The 19,798-nt window shown below is 39.5% G+C and overlaps 1 protein-coding gene across 37 annotated transcripts in view; it reads left to right on the forward strand.

The window, feature by feature from the left end:
• LOC120547712 (neurexin-1a) overlaps window positions 1-19,798 on the forward strand; it is a 265,714-nt gene that overhangs the window by 109,423 nt on the left and 136,493 nt on the right. For 28 of the 37 annotated variants that reach the window (XM_039783274.1, XM_039783276.1, XM_039783275.1 and 25 more), the window contains 4 exons: window positions 8,209-8,412; window positions 10,717-10,743; window positions 18,052-18,174; window positions 18,995-19,376. In XM_039783274.1, the coding sequence (XP_039639208.1) occupies window positions 8,209-8,412; window positions 10,717-10,743; window positions 18,052-18,174; window positions 18,995-19,376 (736 nt within the window). The remainder of the gene's footprint in view (window positions 1-8,208; window positions 8,413-10,716; window positions 10,744-18,051; window positions 18,175-18,994; window positions 19,377-19,798) is intronic. The other 9 variants (XM_039783286.1, XM_039783293.1, XM_039783305.1 and 6 more) reach the window with 1 other exon arrangement.

Raw genomic sequence — 19,798 nt, forward strand, 5'->3', positions numbered from 1 at the left:
AGAAATAGGAGAAGTGAGTGTCACACAGTGAACTCTTATTGCTCCATGTCTTAGCTGGAGCACACGTAAACCTGACACCTGCAGTAGTTTATCACATGGAAAGCACAGTTTTTATGGGTGCTCGTAATAAAATAAAATCACAAATTCCTCAGTAGTGTTTCACGTTAGTTGCTGTAGCTTATGACATAATAAACAATATTTGTTTGTTTGTTTAGAGTTGCATTTGCTTGAAGTTAGTCCCCGAGACCATCTTGATGAACTGGCCTTAGCACTCCACTGCCGATCCTTTTTACTGTAGTTGTATTTTGTTGTTACCATATCTGTAATGTAGGTGAAAATAACAACCTGTCATAAAGACATTTCTGTGTTCACTAATGCAAGGCTCAACATGATCCTGCTTTTCAGAATTTTTCAGCAATAGCTTGTTGGCCTTTCTAAACAGAGAAATGTCTTTTGACCTCTTTGATTGAAATATAGCCGGATTAAAAGAACAACCAGCTGTGTGAGGAAGCCAAATTCTTCACTTGCTAATATGGTCAGCTCTGAGGCAATTATTTTCTGAATAAAATTGGAATTTCAGGCTTATTTACATAATCAGACTGAGTGAATAAATATGTTGGCTGTATAGTTTATTCACCAATTAGATTTCCAATATAAACCTATATTAATAGCCCAAGATTTGGGTGTAATGAAAATCTGTTGAGAGTCTTAAGAATATTGTTTACCGTTTTTTGGATTCAATCACAGATAAGTGGCTTAATGTTTATTTTGTGTTCATGAATTCATATTTAACCAAGTGCATCAGTGGAAGTGTATATTCACAGTATGTAAAGCTACTGTATACAGTGAATCTATGATTATCATATCAACATGAATATTACCCTACACTAGTACAATATATCCTTTTAAGTCCCTAAAGCCAGGATGGTACACAAGTTGTAAAGCCTATATGATGCAGCAGTATGTATTGAGTTTTCATCATGAAGTCTCAACGGAGCGATTGCAGCAAATGAGCAAAAAAACAGTTAACATATGCATAATCAAGGCAAATGTCAAAAAGAGCCCAAGCGTGTCACACTGTTATCACAGCGTGATGCATCTGCACAGGAATGTCAGCAGGAACAGGTTCTCTCATCAGGGAGTAAAAATGAACTCCAGTTGGAATGTAACACATCCCACACAGTTACATATGTATGTACAGTTGCCGCCTGTACATATGCTCATGCTTCTCCTCTGTACTCAAGTTACTCACTTGATAAAATGGTGTTGCCTAAATATCCTGTAATTGGAATGTAGAACATATCTGGCTAAGATGCTAATGATACAGCTGGATACTGATAGAAATCTGCTGAGTGAAATGAAAGCAAAATAAAACAAAGGTACATGATACCAGAAATATTTTGTATTTGCTGTCATGAATGCAGTAATGTAGTTAATAAGGCAGGAAATTACTATGTAATTATAGAGAAAAAGCTAAGGTACATAAAGGAGAGTAAGTGAATATCCTCCATCTCTGATGAATGTGTTAGGCTTGGCTCTCATTCTCCACACGTGCACTTCCATTCTAGCTAATGAGTTGACAGTTGCATAGTACATGAGGGAGGTGGAGTGGGCATGGGATACAGATCGTTTCACTTCAGCAAGATAATGACTTATCCCAAATGTATTCTTAGATTCAAAAATATATAATGCACTCTGACTATTTGAAAACAAAAGCAGAAAACCTGCAGGTCTGCATTTGAAACTACTTCACAGAAAGTGCTGCATGCTACAAAGGTCTCTGCCACTACGACCGCCTCTCCTCATTCCCAACACTCAAGCGTCTTCTGGCATCTTGGCTCCTTTGTCCAACTCTTAGTTTCTGGCTGTCTCTGCTCTTATACGAGACTGGCATCGGCGAGAGTGTGAGTGGGAGCAGTGGTATGGAGGATGGGCCCTGGTGTGCTGCCAGCTGTTTTGATGGCTCCAGATTGCCTCTGCACTGGTAGGATGAAGCAGGCACCAGCAGGCCGAGGAGCTGTCAAAAGAATTACCCCAGCTCTCGCTTATCCATGCATGGTGTACCACCCGGTGGCAAAATACAGCTACTGCATATGGCGGAGGAGGATGACGACAACGAGCGGAAGAAACAGGAGGTGGAGCTTCGGAAGAGAACCACAGAGTTATTCGCCCTATTTTGAGAGATTGTAATTAAGCAGACAAAGCAATTTTCCCCCTTGCATCCCAAATGTCTTCCCCTTCATTGTTCCTCTAGTTGCTAATTAGCCCAAATATTAGTCTTGCAGTGTGAGGCTAAGGCAACCTCCCAGATGGTGTAGTAGGTGCCTTGCAGCTCATGCACATATTCCCTAATGAGCTATGACATGCTGGATTCCAACACTGACAGCACCTGCATTATATCACATGGACAATGGCTGCAGATGGATGTTTACTTAAAGATACCTGCAATGAATGAAGCTAGAAGCTGAAGATCAATATACAGATCGATACACAAGTATACTCAAGTATACTGTACACCACATGTGCTAGATACACATATGCATACGACTTGCTGATGTATGCGTCAGAGGCTTTGTCCTGCTTTTACCTGCTCACCAGCAGGGATTTTATGAGCTTGACATCTTCCTTGTTTTGTTGTGATATATAGTAGTCATTATAGGTCATTCTTTTGGAATATTGCAATATATCATTACCATGATCTTTACTAGGTGGCGGATATCATGCTCTAAAACAGTCCACAATGGCAAGCTCTACAACTTGAATGGAAAACATAATACCATTATTTAAATTGGTAGAACTATAGAAAAACTGTTTTTTTGAGCACATGTATTGCTTTTCAGAGCATAAATCTATGTGCCATTGGCCCGAAGCTAAAGCCAAGAGGTGCAGAATGTTATTGCATAATTGTGAAATGCCCTCAAAGGGGAATATGGCTGAGTTTTAGCATTAAACATGTTTTAGCCATGCCCTTTGACAGCACACTGTGTGTTAGTCACCATTCACCACTCTTGAATATAGTAACAAATTAGAGAGAACTGGTCGTCTCATGCCTTAACACAGATGCGCAGAAAATGTGTCGAAAAACATGGACATTGTGACTGTCAGACTTCTGGGGCTTGATTTTCTGGGACTATAAGCATATGTTGTGAAATAGATTTCTGGCTAGAAGTCAAATAGACAATAACATTAGTTTTAGTAAGGAGACATTCAATGAGTCTCAGCCTTTGGCAAAGGACTAACAGTTTAAGATGTACATTACAGCTCTTGATTCCTGGTTTCTACAGCTTCTTATAATAGGCCCTGTTAAGGGAACTTTGATAGCAGAGCAAAGACTGAAGATTAACTTTTAAATCATTAAACCTACTGGTAATTGTCCTTTTAATAGTCTCAATGGCTGAAGAACCTAATTCGCACATGCTAAATCTTTACCATCTTGGCTGTCGCATGTATTCCTGACAGCACAAGCTGAAGTTGCAGATTCCACCACTCCTAACGGACACCGATTCATTTTCTATCCTTGCTCTCATTTAGGGGTGTTGATGGCGCAGTGGATATGACACATGCCTTTGGTGTGGGAGACCAGCATTTGATTCCCACTGTGATACATCAACCAATGTGTCCCTGAGCAAGACAGTTAACCCCTAGTGGCTCTAGGGGTGGGAATCCCCAGAGGCCTCACAATACGATATCATCACGATACTTGTGTCACGATACAATATTGCGATTTTAAAGATATTGCAATATTCTGCGATATATTGCAATTTATTACCTTTTTTGCAACTTCAAATTTTTCCCAATTTCAAATTATGTCCCCAAAAGAAAACTTTGTCAACCTCTGTTTTATCTAAAAAGATACATTTCTCAGTTTGTTCATCTCACTTCAATTTTATTGCTGCAAAATGAGATTGTCAAGCAGACAAACTGACCAACACATATATAATAAAAGATCGATACTTGGCGTCTGTGTATCGATACTGTATTGCCACGGAAAGTATTGCGATACTATGCTGTATCGATTTTTTCCCCCACCCCTAAGTGGCTCCAGAGGCATGCAACCTCTGACGTATATAGAAATTGTAAGTCACTTTAGATAAAAGCGTCAGCTAAATGACATGTAATGTAATAATTTTGTAGCCCCAATGAAGTCGCAGTATGGACAGTCACAGGGCAGCAGATGTGAGGTTGGCCTCTGATGATGCTGTTTCTCTCTGTACAGAGAATAGTTTCGCTGTCTCTGGAAATCCACTCACCTGGAAGGTTGTTTTCACGCATTTAATAGCAACAAGTCTATTATTTATTATTATTGGATTGTGTATACTAAGATACTCAAAGCTGCAGTGAAAAAGACATCAGAGAATGAAAATTATTTATGATATTTCAGAGCCATGGAAACATTTTCCAAAAGCCTTTGGCAGGTGTTTTCTAGCAAATTCTGAACTGGATTGGGCCTGGCACCCTAATAATAACAATGTTGTATTTTCTTTACAAAACAAAAAATGAATGCTTGGTTTAGTTTTGGTATGCTCCATCTCCCCTCTGACAGCCTCCTGTTGGGTCGACACAGACAGAAGCTCCAGCTTCAGTCCTCTCAATTTATTTTGATATTAAACATGGGAGTGCCATTAAAAATGACTGGGCTTCCAGGATTGGATTTTTGACAGCTGCTCACTTTACATTAGGTAATGATTCCCTCACAAGTAGAGCCCGACCAATATATTGGCGGGCCGATATTATATATATCGGTATCAGCATTTATAATGGCCGATAAATAAATATTTAAAAATAAAATAAAAACTGACGAAACACCCTTCAACCATGTTATGAGTGTTGACTTTGCATAGTTTGTCCATCAAAGGGCACTATACAACATCCCTGTTGGCTACACAATGATTATTATTTTTTGTTATTGTGTTTTTGTTCAAAGGACTTTAAGTTTCATATCTTAAGTTTGTATTTCTATACATTTTATTTATCAGAACTTTATATTTTGATGTTCCTCTGTTCTGTTGTGACAATAAAACGTTTATTTTTAAACTGCATTATCATATTATTTTAGTGAGGACAAATTTTAGGGAAATCTGTTTATGTTACGTGTTTCTGAATTCTTTTTTTTAAATATATATCGACCCATATATATCGGAATATCGGATTTTTAAATCATCAAATATTTGTATCGATATCAGCCTTAAAAATTCTTTTATCGGTTGGGCTCTACTCACAAGTCATTCTTCATTAGGGATGGGTATTCGATTACATTTTCTTAGTCGATTAATCATTCATATTTTTATGTTAAAATTCATTATTTATATAACTTTTTATAAATTAAAAATGCAGTGAAAATAAAAAAAAACAGTGTGTTTTTCCTCGATGAGATCTTAATTACAAGAAGAACAACTTGTGGCAGTTAAACTGGAGGTTATAGATATAGATTATAGATACATGCGCTGCCGTGCGGTGCTCTGAAGCAGCAGAACCTGCAGCTGCGAGCCGGCGTTCTTAAACAGAGTCCATCGGTTGTTCCAAAATAATAAATAAAAAGAATCATGTTAAATAATAACTTAACCAAAAACATAATACTTAGATCTGACAGGTTTTGTCAAAATGTAACTCAAAACTATCCAAGGCACGGACAAAGCCTAATAAAAAATAACCAGTAGGCTAACTCACATACAACTTCTGCACCGGTCTACTGATTTGTGTTGAGAAAGATAAGCATGTTGCCATGATCTGGGGTCAGACGCGACCGCTACTTGGTGACCGTCAGTCCAGCCGCCCAAAACACCTGCGTTGCTGGGATGCACAGGTACCTCCGCGCTAACTTGGCCAGCCCGGGGAACCTTATTCCGTTCTTCGTAGCGAGTTTCTACCAGTCTGGTGATGGTACGTCGCGACGAAATGTGATATGCTGGTTCCAATGTCCATCTCAATGAACTTGCAGGTCCCTTGGGTAATTTTCTCTGCACGTTGTGAATCGCAGCTCCTCCGTTCTAACGCCGAGTTTATGCTAGGTTGAGACCGAGCAGGATGCACCACGGCCGCCACCGACATAACCAGGGTCGGATGCACTTTGTTTAGTGGTAGGCTACATCATTTGAGTTGTGACCGTGTTGTACTTATACACTGCATCGCAGTGTTTGCAGTGAACTAAGTCGTTTTTTTAAATCAAAATGGTCCCAGGCCACACTTCGCCATGTCTTATTCATGATTACTTTTGAAATCAAAACGGAAACTAGCAGCCAGGTAACTGAGTGTGGAGTCAAATATTGCCCCCAGGTGGTAAAATGTTTAATTGCTGCTACACTGTGAAATTAATTTCATTGCTTCAAGACTCACACTACGCAACGCAACCAGTATTAGTTTAGTCGATAACAAATTAATGTGATCGACGAAATTCTTAATAATCAATTAACGATCGTCGAGTAATCATGCCCATCCCTGTTCTCCATACTTTCATATCTATCTGGACTTTGCTTATTTGTGACATTTTAGACAACCTCCTATATGAATTTCAGCAGAGGCGACATCTTGAATGAAATTCAATATTTACTTTTTAATTAATTTGATTATTCGGTCTGAAAAAAGAAATCTGGATTATTCATATGAGTCAAATGTTCTTTATTTAGACGAAATGTTGCAAATGGTACATCACATTACTGTCTTCTCACCTTGTATAGCATAGTTACATACCGAGAATAAGTCAAACACTTCAGCTACTGAAATGCTCTCATGTGCTACCTAATATTGCTGTGATAATGATTTTTAAGTATTGCTAAGTATTAGGAGCTTCCTCCATTTTTCCTGGCATCTGCTTACAGTGTCTAAAAGCAGCTCTTTGCTTTAGCTCCCTGGCAGGAAGCAGACAGTTTAGCAGCGAAAACTCGTTTGTCACACGCCCCTGTCATCTGCTGCATACCCCAGGAGGGCATGGAGAAATTGGATTTGGGTGAGGAATGTGACGGAGTCATCCCAGGGGATGGATGTGACATTGGCTCTGTGTGACGAGGAAGTGGTGATGAGGAGGTGTATGTACATTGGTACCCTATCGCTCCCACCACTCTCCATCTCCCGTCCTTCCAACTTGTCTTCTATCTGTCTCAGCACTGCAGCTACAGTAATGGCTTTGTTATTGGGTTATGGTTTAGTTACACTACCGGAAATGCTGTTACAACCCCCTGCCAGCGTTAAACAATCTCCCCTGCATTTCTCCAGACGGCTGCCTAATGCTTTGAGTAAATGCAGTCACCCTGAGCAGAAGCTCAATATTCAAGGTCCACAGACTATTACAATGCTCTCGCCGTTTGTGTTTTTTTTCCACTGTCAATATCAATTTGTCCTTTTGTAGTTTGTCACTATTAAATTGCAGATTAAAAAAATATGGATGCAAGGCTGCCACTTGTTCTTTAGTAAACCATTAACTTGGTTACTTTTATTGATGGACTTACCTATACATATTTATTTTTTTCTACATACTCTGTATTGTCTATGATTGAGGCCACCACCACCTAAATTGGCACAGAGAAGACAGGACTCTGAAGTGTAGGTAGCTGTCAGCTGTAGTACATGGTGTAATGCACACTGCTCATGCATGACATATTTGTATACATTCCATTTAGGAGATACTCGCTAAGTGAGTTTTGAATCAAGCCATTGGTTTTGTATTGCATTTTGTAATTTTAGTAGCCTAGTTGGATTCGTCTGCTGTCAGAATGCCTTGGGATGTCCTATATCAGTGAGACAGTCTTCTCTAACAAACCTGCAAAGCACATGTCTGAGAAACACACCCGGAGACACTCCTGGAAGCCTATAGTCCCTGTGTTTGTCAACTTCATGCTTTATTCAGTCCTCTATGTAACTGAATGCTGGATGACAAGTCAGTGCAGGCTGCTAGGCTTGCTCACTGCAAAGCTAGTATTGCAGTAGAGGTATATGGGTGCATTTATCCAACAGACACATAACCGGCTTTCTCACTGTGTGTTTGGTGACTTCCAAATCACAGAGCTGTATTTGAGTATATATTAAATATTAATTATCTCCACCCCTGATGTATGTCTTTGATCAAGATTAAAAGTCACAACAATAAATTATATACACAAATAGGATGACATTAAAAGCTGAACTGACAGGCCCAATCATTGGTTTGGCTTAAAAGTGCTATACTCCATTTTACCGATCACTCATCTTGTTTTCCTCCTTATTCTCTCTCTCCAGAGGCGACCATCCTCAGCTACGACGGCAGTAAGTTTATGAAGGTCCAGCTGCCAGTGGTGATGCACACAGAAGCCGAAGATGTGTCTCTGCGCTTCCGCTCCCAGCGAGCCTTTGGCATCCTAATAGCCACCACATCTAGGGAGTCTGCTGACACCCTGCGTCTCGAGCTGGAGAGCGGCCGCGTCCGACTGACTGTCAATTTAGGTAACGCCTCGGACATACACCGACTGCAGCAGCGTCATGTGTCATATACACACTCTCTCTCTCTCTCTCTCACATACACGCCTACACCATATAATATTTTGAATAGAGGGAGAAGGTGTAAAGACTTTCAATGCCAAAAGTCTGCGGCTCTCCGCTCACTGCCAGTTGAACACACAGCTGCCGTTGCCCAGCAGAGAATGCTCGCTGCCCACTCCATCAGCTAACCTCTGATCAACATCCATACTGCTCTAAAGGGAATTGCTCTTACAGCGCACATACTGCTGTATTCTTTCCTGTTGTTTCTTTTAAAATCATCCTGTTATCATTCATATGAGGGAGCTAATAATTCCTCTGATGTTGAGTATATTTATAATATCAGAACTCCTCTCATATTGGTTACTTAATATGATGCAGCCCTTAGTTGTGAGTTATGGCCAACCAATGCCCTGCAATCATTTGTTCACCTATGCACCTGATTGCACGTAAATAACACCCGCCTACAGCAAAAAGAAAATTGGGGACAAAATGAAAGACTCTGTGTGAGTATGTGTGCTTATTTGCTCAGGAAAGAATCCAATGATGCCTGTGAAAAGTTTGATATATCTCAAACAGAGCAATGCCACACAAATGATAGCCATCTATTTCTTTTTTCCACTGGCTAAACATAAATGGGCTCCCTAAGCGGTGCTGTTTAGCGGTGCATACAAAGTAGACAGTCTGTGTCTGCTGTCAACCACAAGGAAGCATGTGTCCCACCATGAAAGACAACAGCGCCACACACTGACAGGGCTGACAAGTCAGATCATTGCGACTACAAAAACATGCCCTCTGATGAAAACAGGTCACCATGTTCTGTTTTCTTTTGAATTATCTTTGACACATTTTAGAGTTTTGGAGTTTGTCCCCGGCCATCAGCGCTTGAAGCCTGTCTCCCCCGGTCCCTCCTTCAAATAGCAGAGCATTCCCTGTAAGGGTAGGCTAGTGTTGGTCTCTGGCTGTTTGCGACCACTTTTCTGCTGTGGTTGACAACACACGACAGGCAGGGCCAAATGGAATGGAGGGGAGGGAGTTCGATCTGGGTCACCTTTCTTGGAGCACGACATGAGCTTAGCCTCAGGAAACCGAGAGGTAAAAGAAAAGATACAGAAATAGTGTCAGTCAGTATGGATTTGTGCAAGAGCTGTTGTGGTAGGATCAAGACAATTTGTTACAAGTAAAATAAAATAATAGCAGTTAGCAGTGCTGCCTCTACTAGTCTTCCCTGGTGGAAGAAGTATTCCGATATTTTACTTTAAGTAGAGGTAACAATACCACATATAAAATACTCATTGCAAGTCCATTCAAATTTGTTATCAAGAGATTTCCATTTGAGATAGAATTTATTGTGGATCATTACTAATACATTAAATAGTAGTAGCATTCCAATGACGCACCTGGTCGAGGTAGAGCTAAATTCTACCTACTGTATATACTGTTGGGCATTGGTGAAAAGTTTTCAGATCCTTTACTTGAGTAAAAGTAGCAATACAACAGTGTAGAGAAAGTAAAAGTTTTGCCTTCAAAATGTTGAAATGTTAGTTATCAAAAGTCAAAGGACTCATTAAAATGTGCAGAATGCCCCCTACTTTTAGAGTGTTAGAGTGATGATTATCACTGAGGCATTAACATGTGAGCAGCATTTTAATGCTAGTCGGTGGAGCTAGTTTCACCTACTTAACTACATAAATCTATACTTTAACAGTGCACTATATTTAATAATGGCCGTATGTTTTCTTTTTATGTAAAAAGAGAATCTGCACGCCAACGACTAACTATAGCCAGCTATAGTCATATTAATGTAATGGATTAAAAAGTAAAATTTGTGCCTCATTAAAATGTAGTGAGGTATAAAAGTAGAACAAAACGGAATAGCCTCCTCCTGGCCCTGTTTGACCCTGACCAAAATCTGATGCTCTCATACCGTATTGAAGATCATTTCCTATAACCGTCATCTCCCAGCATACAACATGTAAAACATTTTGTTTGGCTACATGGAAAAATAAATAACTTAACCTCAGCTCTCATGATTTTCGGTTCTACATTGCTGGAACACGTATTCCTGTAAACCATGTTGGGCTTCTCTGGCACAACTACACTGCAGAGCTTTTACAAGCTCACTGCAGCTCGGGGCCACGGGTGAGAGCATCAGAGGACGGACAGTGTCCGTGTGTGTGTCCCCAGAGGGGTGGACTGTATGCTTTAATGATGTCTGCAGCTGTAACGTTGAAAGATGAATTTATCTCTCATCTATTCTTCCCCATCTAGATTGTATCAGGATTAACTGTACCTCCAGTAAGTTACTGTTCACATTTCTTCTTATTCTTCTCTAACTCTTACTGTTTCTGGACTTTCATGCTTTATTCTTTTGAAGTGTTTAAATGTTTAAAATGTCTACTCTGCAGCCATTATATGATCCTGACATTTAAATATCCTAAAGCTAAGGCAATGGGAATTCAATCAGTGCACTGAAATATATCTGACTTGCACCTTATATTGATGTAGATATTACATTTTATCATATTGAGACCAAGAGCTACGGGTGCATAAGAAATGCCTGAAGGTGTTGTGTCAGCTGTCAGCTGGAGAATGATGAGCAGTGGGGAGGAGGTGGAGGGAGGCTTGAATTAATGACAAAGCCAGATATGGCAGTCAGCTGCTTTTCTGCACCCTGAGTTGTTTTTAATTAACAAACCTTTTCACTCATGAATTCAAGGCTGATATAAAACGCATGCTTTGAAAGTGCAGGTATTTTAGACATGCACGATTTCCCTGTCTCCCCCTCGCAATTCTTTTTTTTTTTTTCTACTTTCACGCCAGTTGTAAATTGATGAGGCCATTCAAGGCACAGAGGAAATACAGAGTGTGATTTTATTATTCTCATTAACCTGCCTCACAGAGCAGAAAGAAATGGATGAAGAGGGAGGGAGAGAGAATAGATCTTGTTGTAGGATTCATTGTGTGTGTGTGTGTGTGTGTGTGTGTGTGTGTGTGTGTGTGTGTGTGTGTGTGTGTGTGTGTGTGTGTGTGTGTGTGTGTGTCAGTGTGTGTCAACAAAGAGGTTACATTTCAATATTTTGGGAGGTAAATATCCCTGACATTTATTATTCAGGAACAGTGATGAATTAATAATTACTTCTCTGTATTCATAATATGTTAGCCTTCTAACTGTTGAATGATGCTGAAGTGACAGAACACTTTCAGTATCAGTAAATACCAATAGAAATGAGACAGTTTAAGCTCTATAATAGAGTGCCAGTGTCACATACTGTATAAGGACACACTGTTCTCTCTGAAAACCAGAGTGTTAGGTCTTTGTGTGTAAAGTGTTACAGTATTTGAAGGTCATTGCCTGATGAGAAGCGGATACTTGCACAACAAACGCCTCCACACAATAACGCATGATGTGATCTCTAGACATGCTTCTGTGAGCCAGCCCTTCTTAGCACCTTTCTAAATGCTAAATAGCATTGTTCATGCATCTTGGATTGCATCCCTTGTTTGTGTATGCAAATAAAAAAGCTCTAAGCTCTCATTCCTCCCTCTAATGCTTTAAAAGGTCATTCTTGGTTCATGAGGATAGTGTGAATGAATAATCTGTGAATACATGGACTCCAGTAGTTGTTATACTAATATTTGCCAAATATTTGACTGATTAATTGATTTCTATTTTTAGTTCTTCCCTTTTTCCCACTCATATGTTCAAATTCCATTTAGTTGCATGCATTGTTAAGCTAAAATAGATACTGAACTGAAAATAGATGTAGAACTCGTGGAAGGTAAATTGTGGCTTTGGTAACTAGCATCAAACTGTATAGTGTAAAGCATTGTGTGTTAATAGGCTGGATGATTTCACATAGGCTGTGGGAAGAATGAAAAATTACCATACGGCACTGGCCTTTTTTTGTGCATTTAAGTAATTGTATGCTAACATTTCTATTGGTATGAATTCTGTTTGTTTTCTTAGTGCAGTTCCTTTAGTTTCCATAAAAATAATAGTCTTAGAGATGACACTGTGCCATATTGTCACATTTCCAGAATTATAATATTCTGTTTCCACACATAACTACTTATAATTCAAAGAGAAAATATTTTGATTCCATCAACATTTAATATCATGCTAAAGTGAAAGCTAATGTTTAAGTAAAATAGAGGGAAAAAGCAGGAAACAGCAGGCCTTTCTTCAATAGATCCAGACCTAATTGTGTCATAAGAAAATGTTAAATTGAAGTTCTTGAAAAGAACTGTGCTAAGCCAGTAGGGCTGCATGATTATGGCCAAAATGATAATCACGATTATTTTGATCAATATTGAGATCACGATTAATTATCACGATTTTTTGTTGATTTTAGCCAAATCAAATTTTATTGTCACATAATTATATAATTATAACTGCTTTTACATCCATATTGTGCTACATTCCTACTAATACATCCATATTGTGCTACATTCCTCCTTTATTGAAGGATACTGTGAAGGAGTATGCCATTTCAGCTGTTGTGCGACGGCTTTCCACACATGCATGTTTGCCGTGAAAGATACAGGCAACGCAATTTTCTGTTCACGTTAACGGCGCATGTGGTGCCTGGTATCTACCAGACGAAATAGCTACACGGATTTCTCTGGCTCATTACGCTGCCACTTACATGTCTGCGTTGCGCTCTGATGCTCCGAAACCCACGTTAGAGACAACATAAACATCGCTGAATGTCACGCTAGTAAACACTAATAACACGTTACACTGCAGGTAACGTTAGCCTACCGTTAGCCACAGTAGCTGACTGCTAAACAGTGTAGTGTGTCTGTATTTCACTGTAGGATTCCATTCTGCTGCTAAAGCTATGAGCTAAAAGACACAAACTAGCACTGGTCACTGCTGTTGTCTGAAAAACAACAAAGACGGGACAAAACGTTGCGTTTACTGGTAAACTGGTAAACATTGTGACCGGCTTATGATGACCGACTGCTACCTGTTGTGGAATATTCCTCACGTTACTCTGTCCTCTGTGACTGTCTACATCTAGAAACTAAGCTGCGCGGTGCGGGCAGGGAACAGCTCTGATTGGCTCATGGAGACATGTGATCAGACAGTGGTTTATGGAGCGCTAGATTGGCTTTGCAAAAACTGTTCTATGAACGGAATGACGCATTTTAAATATCGCTCGATCACGCAAATTTGATCGTGGGAAGCCAAAATCGTGATCGTGATTAAAATTCGATTAATTGTGCAGCCCTATAAGCCAGTGCATTTCCACTTATGAATAGTTGGCATTTAATTCATTTTTTTCTAGGTTTTTATTTTTGTCCTCTTTTTTTCTGTATTAATTAATGTGTCTTGTCAGGCGCTGCAGCTCCGGTCAGCTCGGTGGATGAAAAATTTCAGCACCGATTTAAAGAGCACATCACTGTCAATTAGAGACCTAGGCTCCCTGGGGCTGCCCAGAGCTGTCTGAAGAAAACACTGCCACTTCGACTTAAACACTGTTAACAGGCACTGAGTGACAACAAACTAAAAATATCTTGTGACAGATTGGCTTATTTTTTGACATTCTATTATTCATTAACTTGAACTGCAGGATAATCACAATTCACAGTTAAGCCATGATGCAGTGATGAGGGCAACTTTATGTAATTATTCTCCCCATGACCTTCGGCAACATCTCAAGGCAGTTTTTCTCTCATAATTGATCCTTTCCATTCTTTTGTTTTTGACTTATTTAGTGTGAAAGAGCTGCGGGAGATCCTTTTACATGGATATTACACCTGCGTGCATGTTAGAAAAGATAGATGAGAGGTTGATTCAAGGAGAGGATGCATAGGAGGTGAGATGTGTACATAACTGCTGCCTGCAAAGCCTAAGAATTACATCTAATGCTATTATTACTGAGCACTTATAATGTATATATTGATTCAAATTGCATTTTGCTCGGTCTTTCTCCTTGCACAAATTGGTGGTTATTATTTAAGGACCACTGTTTTCATGATTGATAACATTTAATTGCAACCTCTTTAACATGTTCATTATATTTCAGTATATAGCTAAATGCTCAAATCTTGCCAGTGTATACATTTAGAAGAGTAATCAAAGTGTTGTCTGATTAAAGACTGAAGACTGAAAACCCTCTATCCAATTATAGTATATTAGAGATTTCAGCTTGGCTATGCTATAAAGAAACCTTTCCAGCCTCTCACAGCCAAGTGTTCCCCCAGCCTTTGGTGTAATACAGTTTAATGGTGCTCACCTTACTGTAATGCTTGGAAAGGTAAAATAGGCTTTCTTAATTCCTAATCTTTGGCAACAAATGAAGGAATGTGTTGAGCAGACTGCTTGATTCTTTCTGTTATTTAGGGAACAATTATACTGTAGATGAGTCAACCTGAAGATAAAAACATATCCCCCTCACAACATCAGAAATCTTGATTAGGGACTTTAAGAAAATGATTGGGGTGATAAAGCAATATCTTTCTGATGTAACTATTTTTTAATGTAACCCATCTTACAAGCAATGGCTGAAATAAAAAAAATATATATATATATATATATATATATATATATATATATATATATATATATAAAATAATGGTATGCCATTTAGGAAAGTATTGTATATATTTGAAGTTTAAATATATAGAATGAACCTTGAATATATTGACTAAAAGTGTGAATATATGGAAGACTTTCAGTCAATATATTCAAGGTTCCTTTCATACATTCAAACCTCAAATATATATTTAATAATTTCCTATATCTATATCTATCATACTATATTTCTGTACCTTTCTGCACCAGTATAATCTTGAGTACCCAGTGTGCTTGAAATTAATGAGCAATTATGACGATGTTCTTTATGGTTGCACCGAATTATTTTGATAACGAGGCTACATGTAATTAGTTTGATAAAGAGGCTAACATGTTGGCTCAGCGGTCCTTGTAACAAACTTTAAATTAAAAGCTAACATCCCCCAAAGTTCCAGCATGCTAAAGGCAGCAGGTAGTTAATATGACACCATCATGCCATTATTGCAAAAAATAAAACTCTAATCTCAGTAGTGTGATGGCAGTTAGAAGAAAGAAGAAAACCTTTTACTAATGGCCACATACAATCCCACAGTACAATGTAGTGAAATTAAATCTGTGCATTTAACCCATTCTACGTATTAGGAGAAGTAGGTAGCTACACACAGCATCCAGGGAGCAACTTGGGATTCAGTGTCTTGCTCAGGGACACTTTGACATGTGGCCAGAGGAACTACCAATCTTGTGGTTGAGAGGTGACCCACTCTACATCTGAACCACAGCCACCCGTCAGTTAGATTGAGCCGTGTTCAAAACAACCTTTCAACATGTTCAGTAACGAGCAGTCTCAGTTTATAGAACAAATAAATGTAAACGCAAATTCCCAGAAACCGTATTGATTGTAATCATTAATTGTTTGAACAACACTGTTTAACCTCTGCATGCTTCAACAATGGTGTTTCAGTTAGCAAGGCATTGATTAGACAAGCAGGTCTGCTAGCAGTGTAGCCTGCTAAAGCTTTTTTTGTTTTGTTCTCTGGCTTTAATGTCTGTCTGTGTTGACGGTAATCCAGCAGTAGCGGCCTGCTGCTGGGTTCCTCCACCTGGGTGAGTCACAGTGCTGCGCCAGTATCTGGCCTGTCATCCAGCCAGCCAGAGCTGATTGACTGGATAATCACATCTTCTCATGCTGCCCTGTGCCACACTTCTCCACTCTCCCCTTGGGTCTGAAGTCAATGAGGCAGGGAGAGATCACTGTAGATCCATCACTGCAGATAGATCACCATCAGTGAGGGCACAAGAGAGGGCTAGACGCGGCAGACACTGGACTAAAGGACCTTAATGTCCAGCCGGCAGCTGGCAGTTTGGTCCAGACTACACTACAGGCATAAACCTAGGCCCTACAGTAGTGAAAGTTGTGCAGGAATGTGCTCCTTAATACGATTGACCTGTTTTCCCCTTTCCTTTCTTTCCTCCTTGGAGAGCAACAAGGACAGGATGATGGAAGGCAAAGACCAAGCATGCTTTCAAGTCCAACTCTATCCCATTATTTCATATCTCTCCTCTTTAATCCCTCGCCAGTCGTCTGGTTTCAATCCTGCCCCGGTGTTTAGTGCTTACAAAGCAGAACTGTGCCTCAGAGATTGAGTGTGTCCCAGTACTTTGGCACCCTCATATTTACATACACAGTGCACTGGGGCTTTGAAGTTTGCAGGAAAGAAGGAAATAAATAGCCATTAATGGGTGCAGGGGAATGAAGATGACACCCATCTCAAATACTCCCCACAGTGGGCAAGGAATGCCGAGCCTGGGGATTTTAATTCTGTCTTCATTGGCCTGTTTGGTTATTTTTGCCCAGCAGGGGAACATCAGAGCAATATTGCAATTCAAAGATGCTCTAAGACAGAGGCTGCGTGAAAAAAATAATGTTTTTCCCCCAATTGGACCAATGTTGGATTTCCAAATGCAGAAGTGTATCTTCTGAAAGATTTTCTTTTTCTGCTCATGAGATCACAGAGATTTGGTGCAGTCACTCTGATTATCTGTGATTCTTAATTAGATTATCTCTATTTGAGGTTTTTGGCACTGTGATTCTGTGTGACATCTCCATTGCTGCCCGCTAGCTGTGACACACTTTATTCAATGTTAATATGCTGATTTCAGGACTCAGTGAAGGAATGGTTCTGAGATATGAAGTATTGTTGTTAGTTAAATGTTAAACAGTTGAATTGTCATTTTGTATTATTTATGGATTTTACGAGCGTGCAATAAACTAAATAATAGAATGTGTGTCGTTTCTATAGTGTTACTGATGAGCAGCTACCTGCTCCTTTTCCAAAACACCCATTTATTTTCAAGGGTGATGATAAAAATCACATTCTGTATTTCCTGTTTGTTTTTTTAAATAACTGGATTTCCAGGGACAATGGCCTGTTCATTTTGTTTTTAAGGGGTTCTTTTCACCACTATGGGCACTGCTCCCGTTATGCAAGTATTTATTTCTCTATCACTATTTCATGTCATGTGGTGGACATGAGAGAACTCAAATACTGGGTCGCACTGTCGTGGATAAACAAGATGGAGAGTGATGTTCAGTTGTTTAGTACCTTGCTCCGTCGTGGCCTTTTGGTAGTTACATGCTGCCACCAAGTGGCATCATAGGAAAGGAGAAATGTTACAAGAAATAAGAGACCTAATGAAATAACCAATTATTCCTTATTTCTTTAGACACTATACATTTACAGCAAAACAGTTAGTGTAAATATTGTTGGTAATAACAGTAATGTGACATCATGATTTCCACCTCCCTCCTCTTGGTTTGAGAAAATGGTGTTCAGTGAAAATTCAGAAATGTAATGCCCTATCTAATGGTGCGATCAGTACAGCAAATGCAAGTCAGAATGATGTTTTTATGGACCATTAACTATGTTTACCTTAATGTTTTTTTTTTCTGTCGCTGTCAAACTACTTAACTCATCCAGTCTGTCCTCCTTTCAATCTCCCCCTTTCTATCTCTCAGCCTGTCTTTAATGTGTGTGATTTGCATGCATGTATGTGTGTTAACCGCTGTTTGGACTGTCCTGCAGGCAAAGGTCCAGAGACTATTTTTGCGGGTCAGAATCTGAACGATAATGAATGGCACACAGTACGTGTGTTCAGGAGGGGCAAGAGTTTGAAACTGACCGTAGATGATCTGCAGCCTGTGGAAGGTACTTCTCATCCTCCGTTCCTCTGACAGAATCCTAATTTTCTCCCCTAAACTTAAACTAGCTGTAACATTTGTTTGGGCTCTCAGATTCTAGGTAAGACACAAGCTCTAGGAATGTATTATTCTGTACTGGTGTGGCAGGTTCGAGGTTTTGCTCATTTGCGGGGAGCCTTCATTCATTTGTCTTTCTGAAGGAGTGCATTAGTGATGCTCTCATATCCATTTTGGACAAAATATCGATTTTTGTTGCTGTTTGAAAATCATCAAAAAAAAAATGTTTAACAGAATGGTTTTAGATAAATGATAGATAAAAGATGGCCACGAAATTCAATAATACGCCACAATGTGCTGAATTTGGTCATTGTGGTGGAATGGTACAAATTTAAGTTAATTGAACTGTTTATATTATATCAAAACTATGTAGATTGACTGTGGGACTTGTTTACCTGAAGCAGTTGGAAAAAGTTGTTTAGACATACAGTGTGTACTGTCCTGTAGAACATATTGCAACACTGTATTGCCCAATGTACAACCTCAAGAAAACGTGTTTTCATGTTTTATGACAAATTCACAATTTACTCAGAAAACAAAACTTAAAGACAACACTTTTGTTTTGAGATTTGCGTCTCGCATTATGCTTACACAGCTTAAATGAAATGTAATTTCTTTCCGGAATTATTAGATTTCTTTAACATCGTATGGTTCTGTTTTCATTATTTAGAGGATTTGCAGTTGACCCTTCAGTTGTAAATCATAGTTTCTTCAATTGTTGTTTACCCCCAATAACATCCCCTCTCCCTCCCTCCCTCTGCTGATCAAAGGTCAAATGGCAGGTGACCACACCCAACTGGAGTTCCATAACATTGAGACGGGCATAGTGACAGAGAAGCGCTTCATGTCCATGGTGCCGTCCAACTTCATTGGCCACCTCCAGAGCCTCTCCTTCAATGGCATGGCCTACATAGACCTCTGTAAAAACGGTGACATTGATTACTGTGAGCTCAAAGCCATGATTGGCTTCAAGAACATCATTGCTGACCCGGTCACCTTCAAGTCGCGCTCCAGCTATGTGACCCTCACTACTTTACAGGCCTACTACTCCATGCACCTTTTCTTTCAGTTTAAAACCACCTCCTCCGATGGCCTCATCCTGTTTAACAGTGGGGATGGAAATGACTTCATCGTGGTGGAGCTGGTCAAAGGGTAAGTGGATGCACAAACTTTGACCAACTATTATTTCATATATTTACAGTAGGTGTAGTCACTTTTATTTTTGTTACATCTCCAAGTTCTTTATCTGGGCTTTAACTGGACTTTTGTTTTTACACTGTAAAGTGGCAAATCACAATATATTTTGTTCCTTCTTAAATCAATGCATTTGTGGTGCAGGAGTTATCGTGCTGTAGTGTTTTGCTCAGTCTTGCTGTGAGATAACATGTCAAGCAACAATGTTGCCAGTACTCTTTAGGGGAATTCATAAATTAAGTTTGATTTGGCGTGGGTGGCTCTCTTGTTTTTGGTTCATATGAGGTAGCTGCTCATGCCAGAGTAACTACACAGCTCTGCTCATCGCACACACATCACTTCATTTGTAGGGCAGATCTACCTGCCACCAGGTGTAAAGA

The sequence above is a fragment of the Perca fluviatilis genome, chromosome 19 (assembly GCF_010015445.1).
Source record: "Perca fluviatilis chromosome 19, GENO_Pfluv_1.0, whole genome shotgun sequence".
Lineage (NCBI taxonomy): Eukaryota > Metazoa > Chordata > Actinopteri > Perciformes > Percidae > Perca > Perca fluviatilis.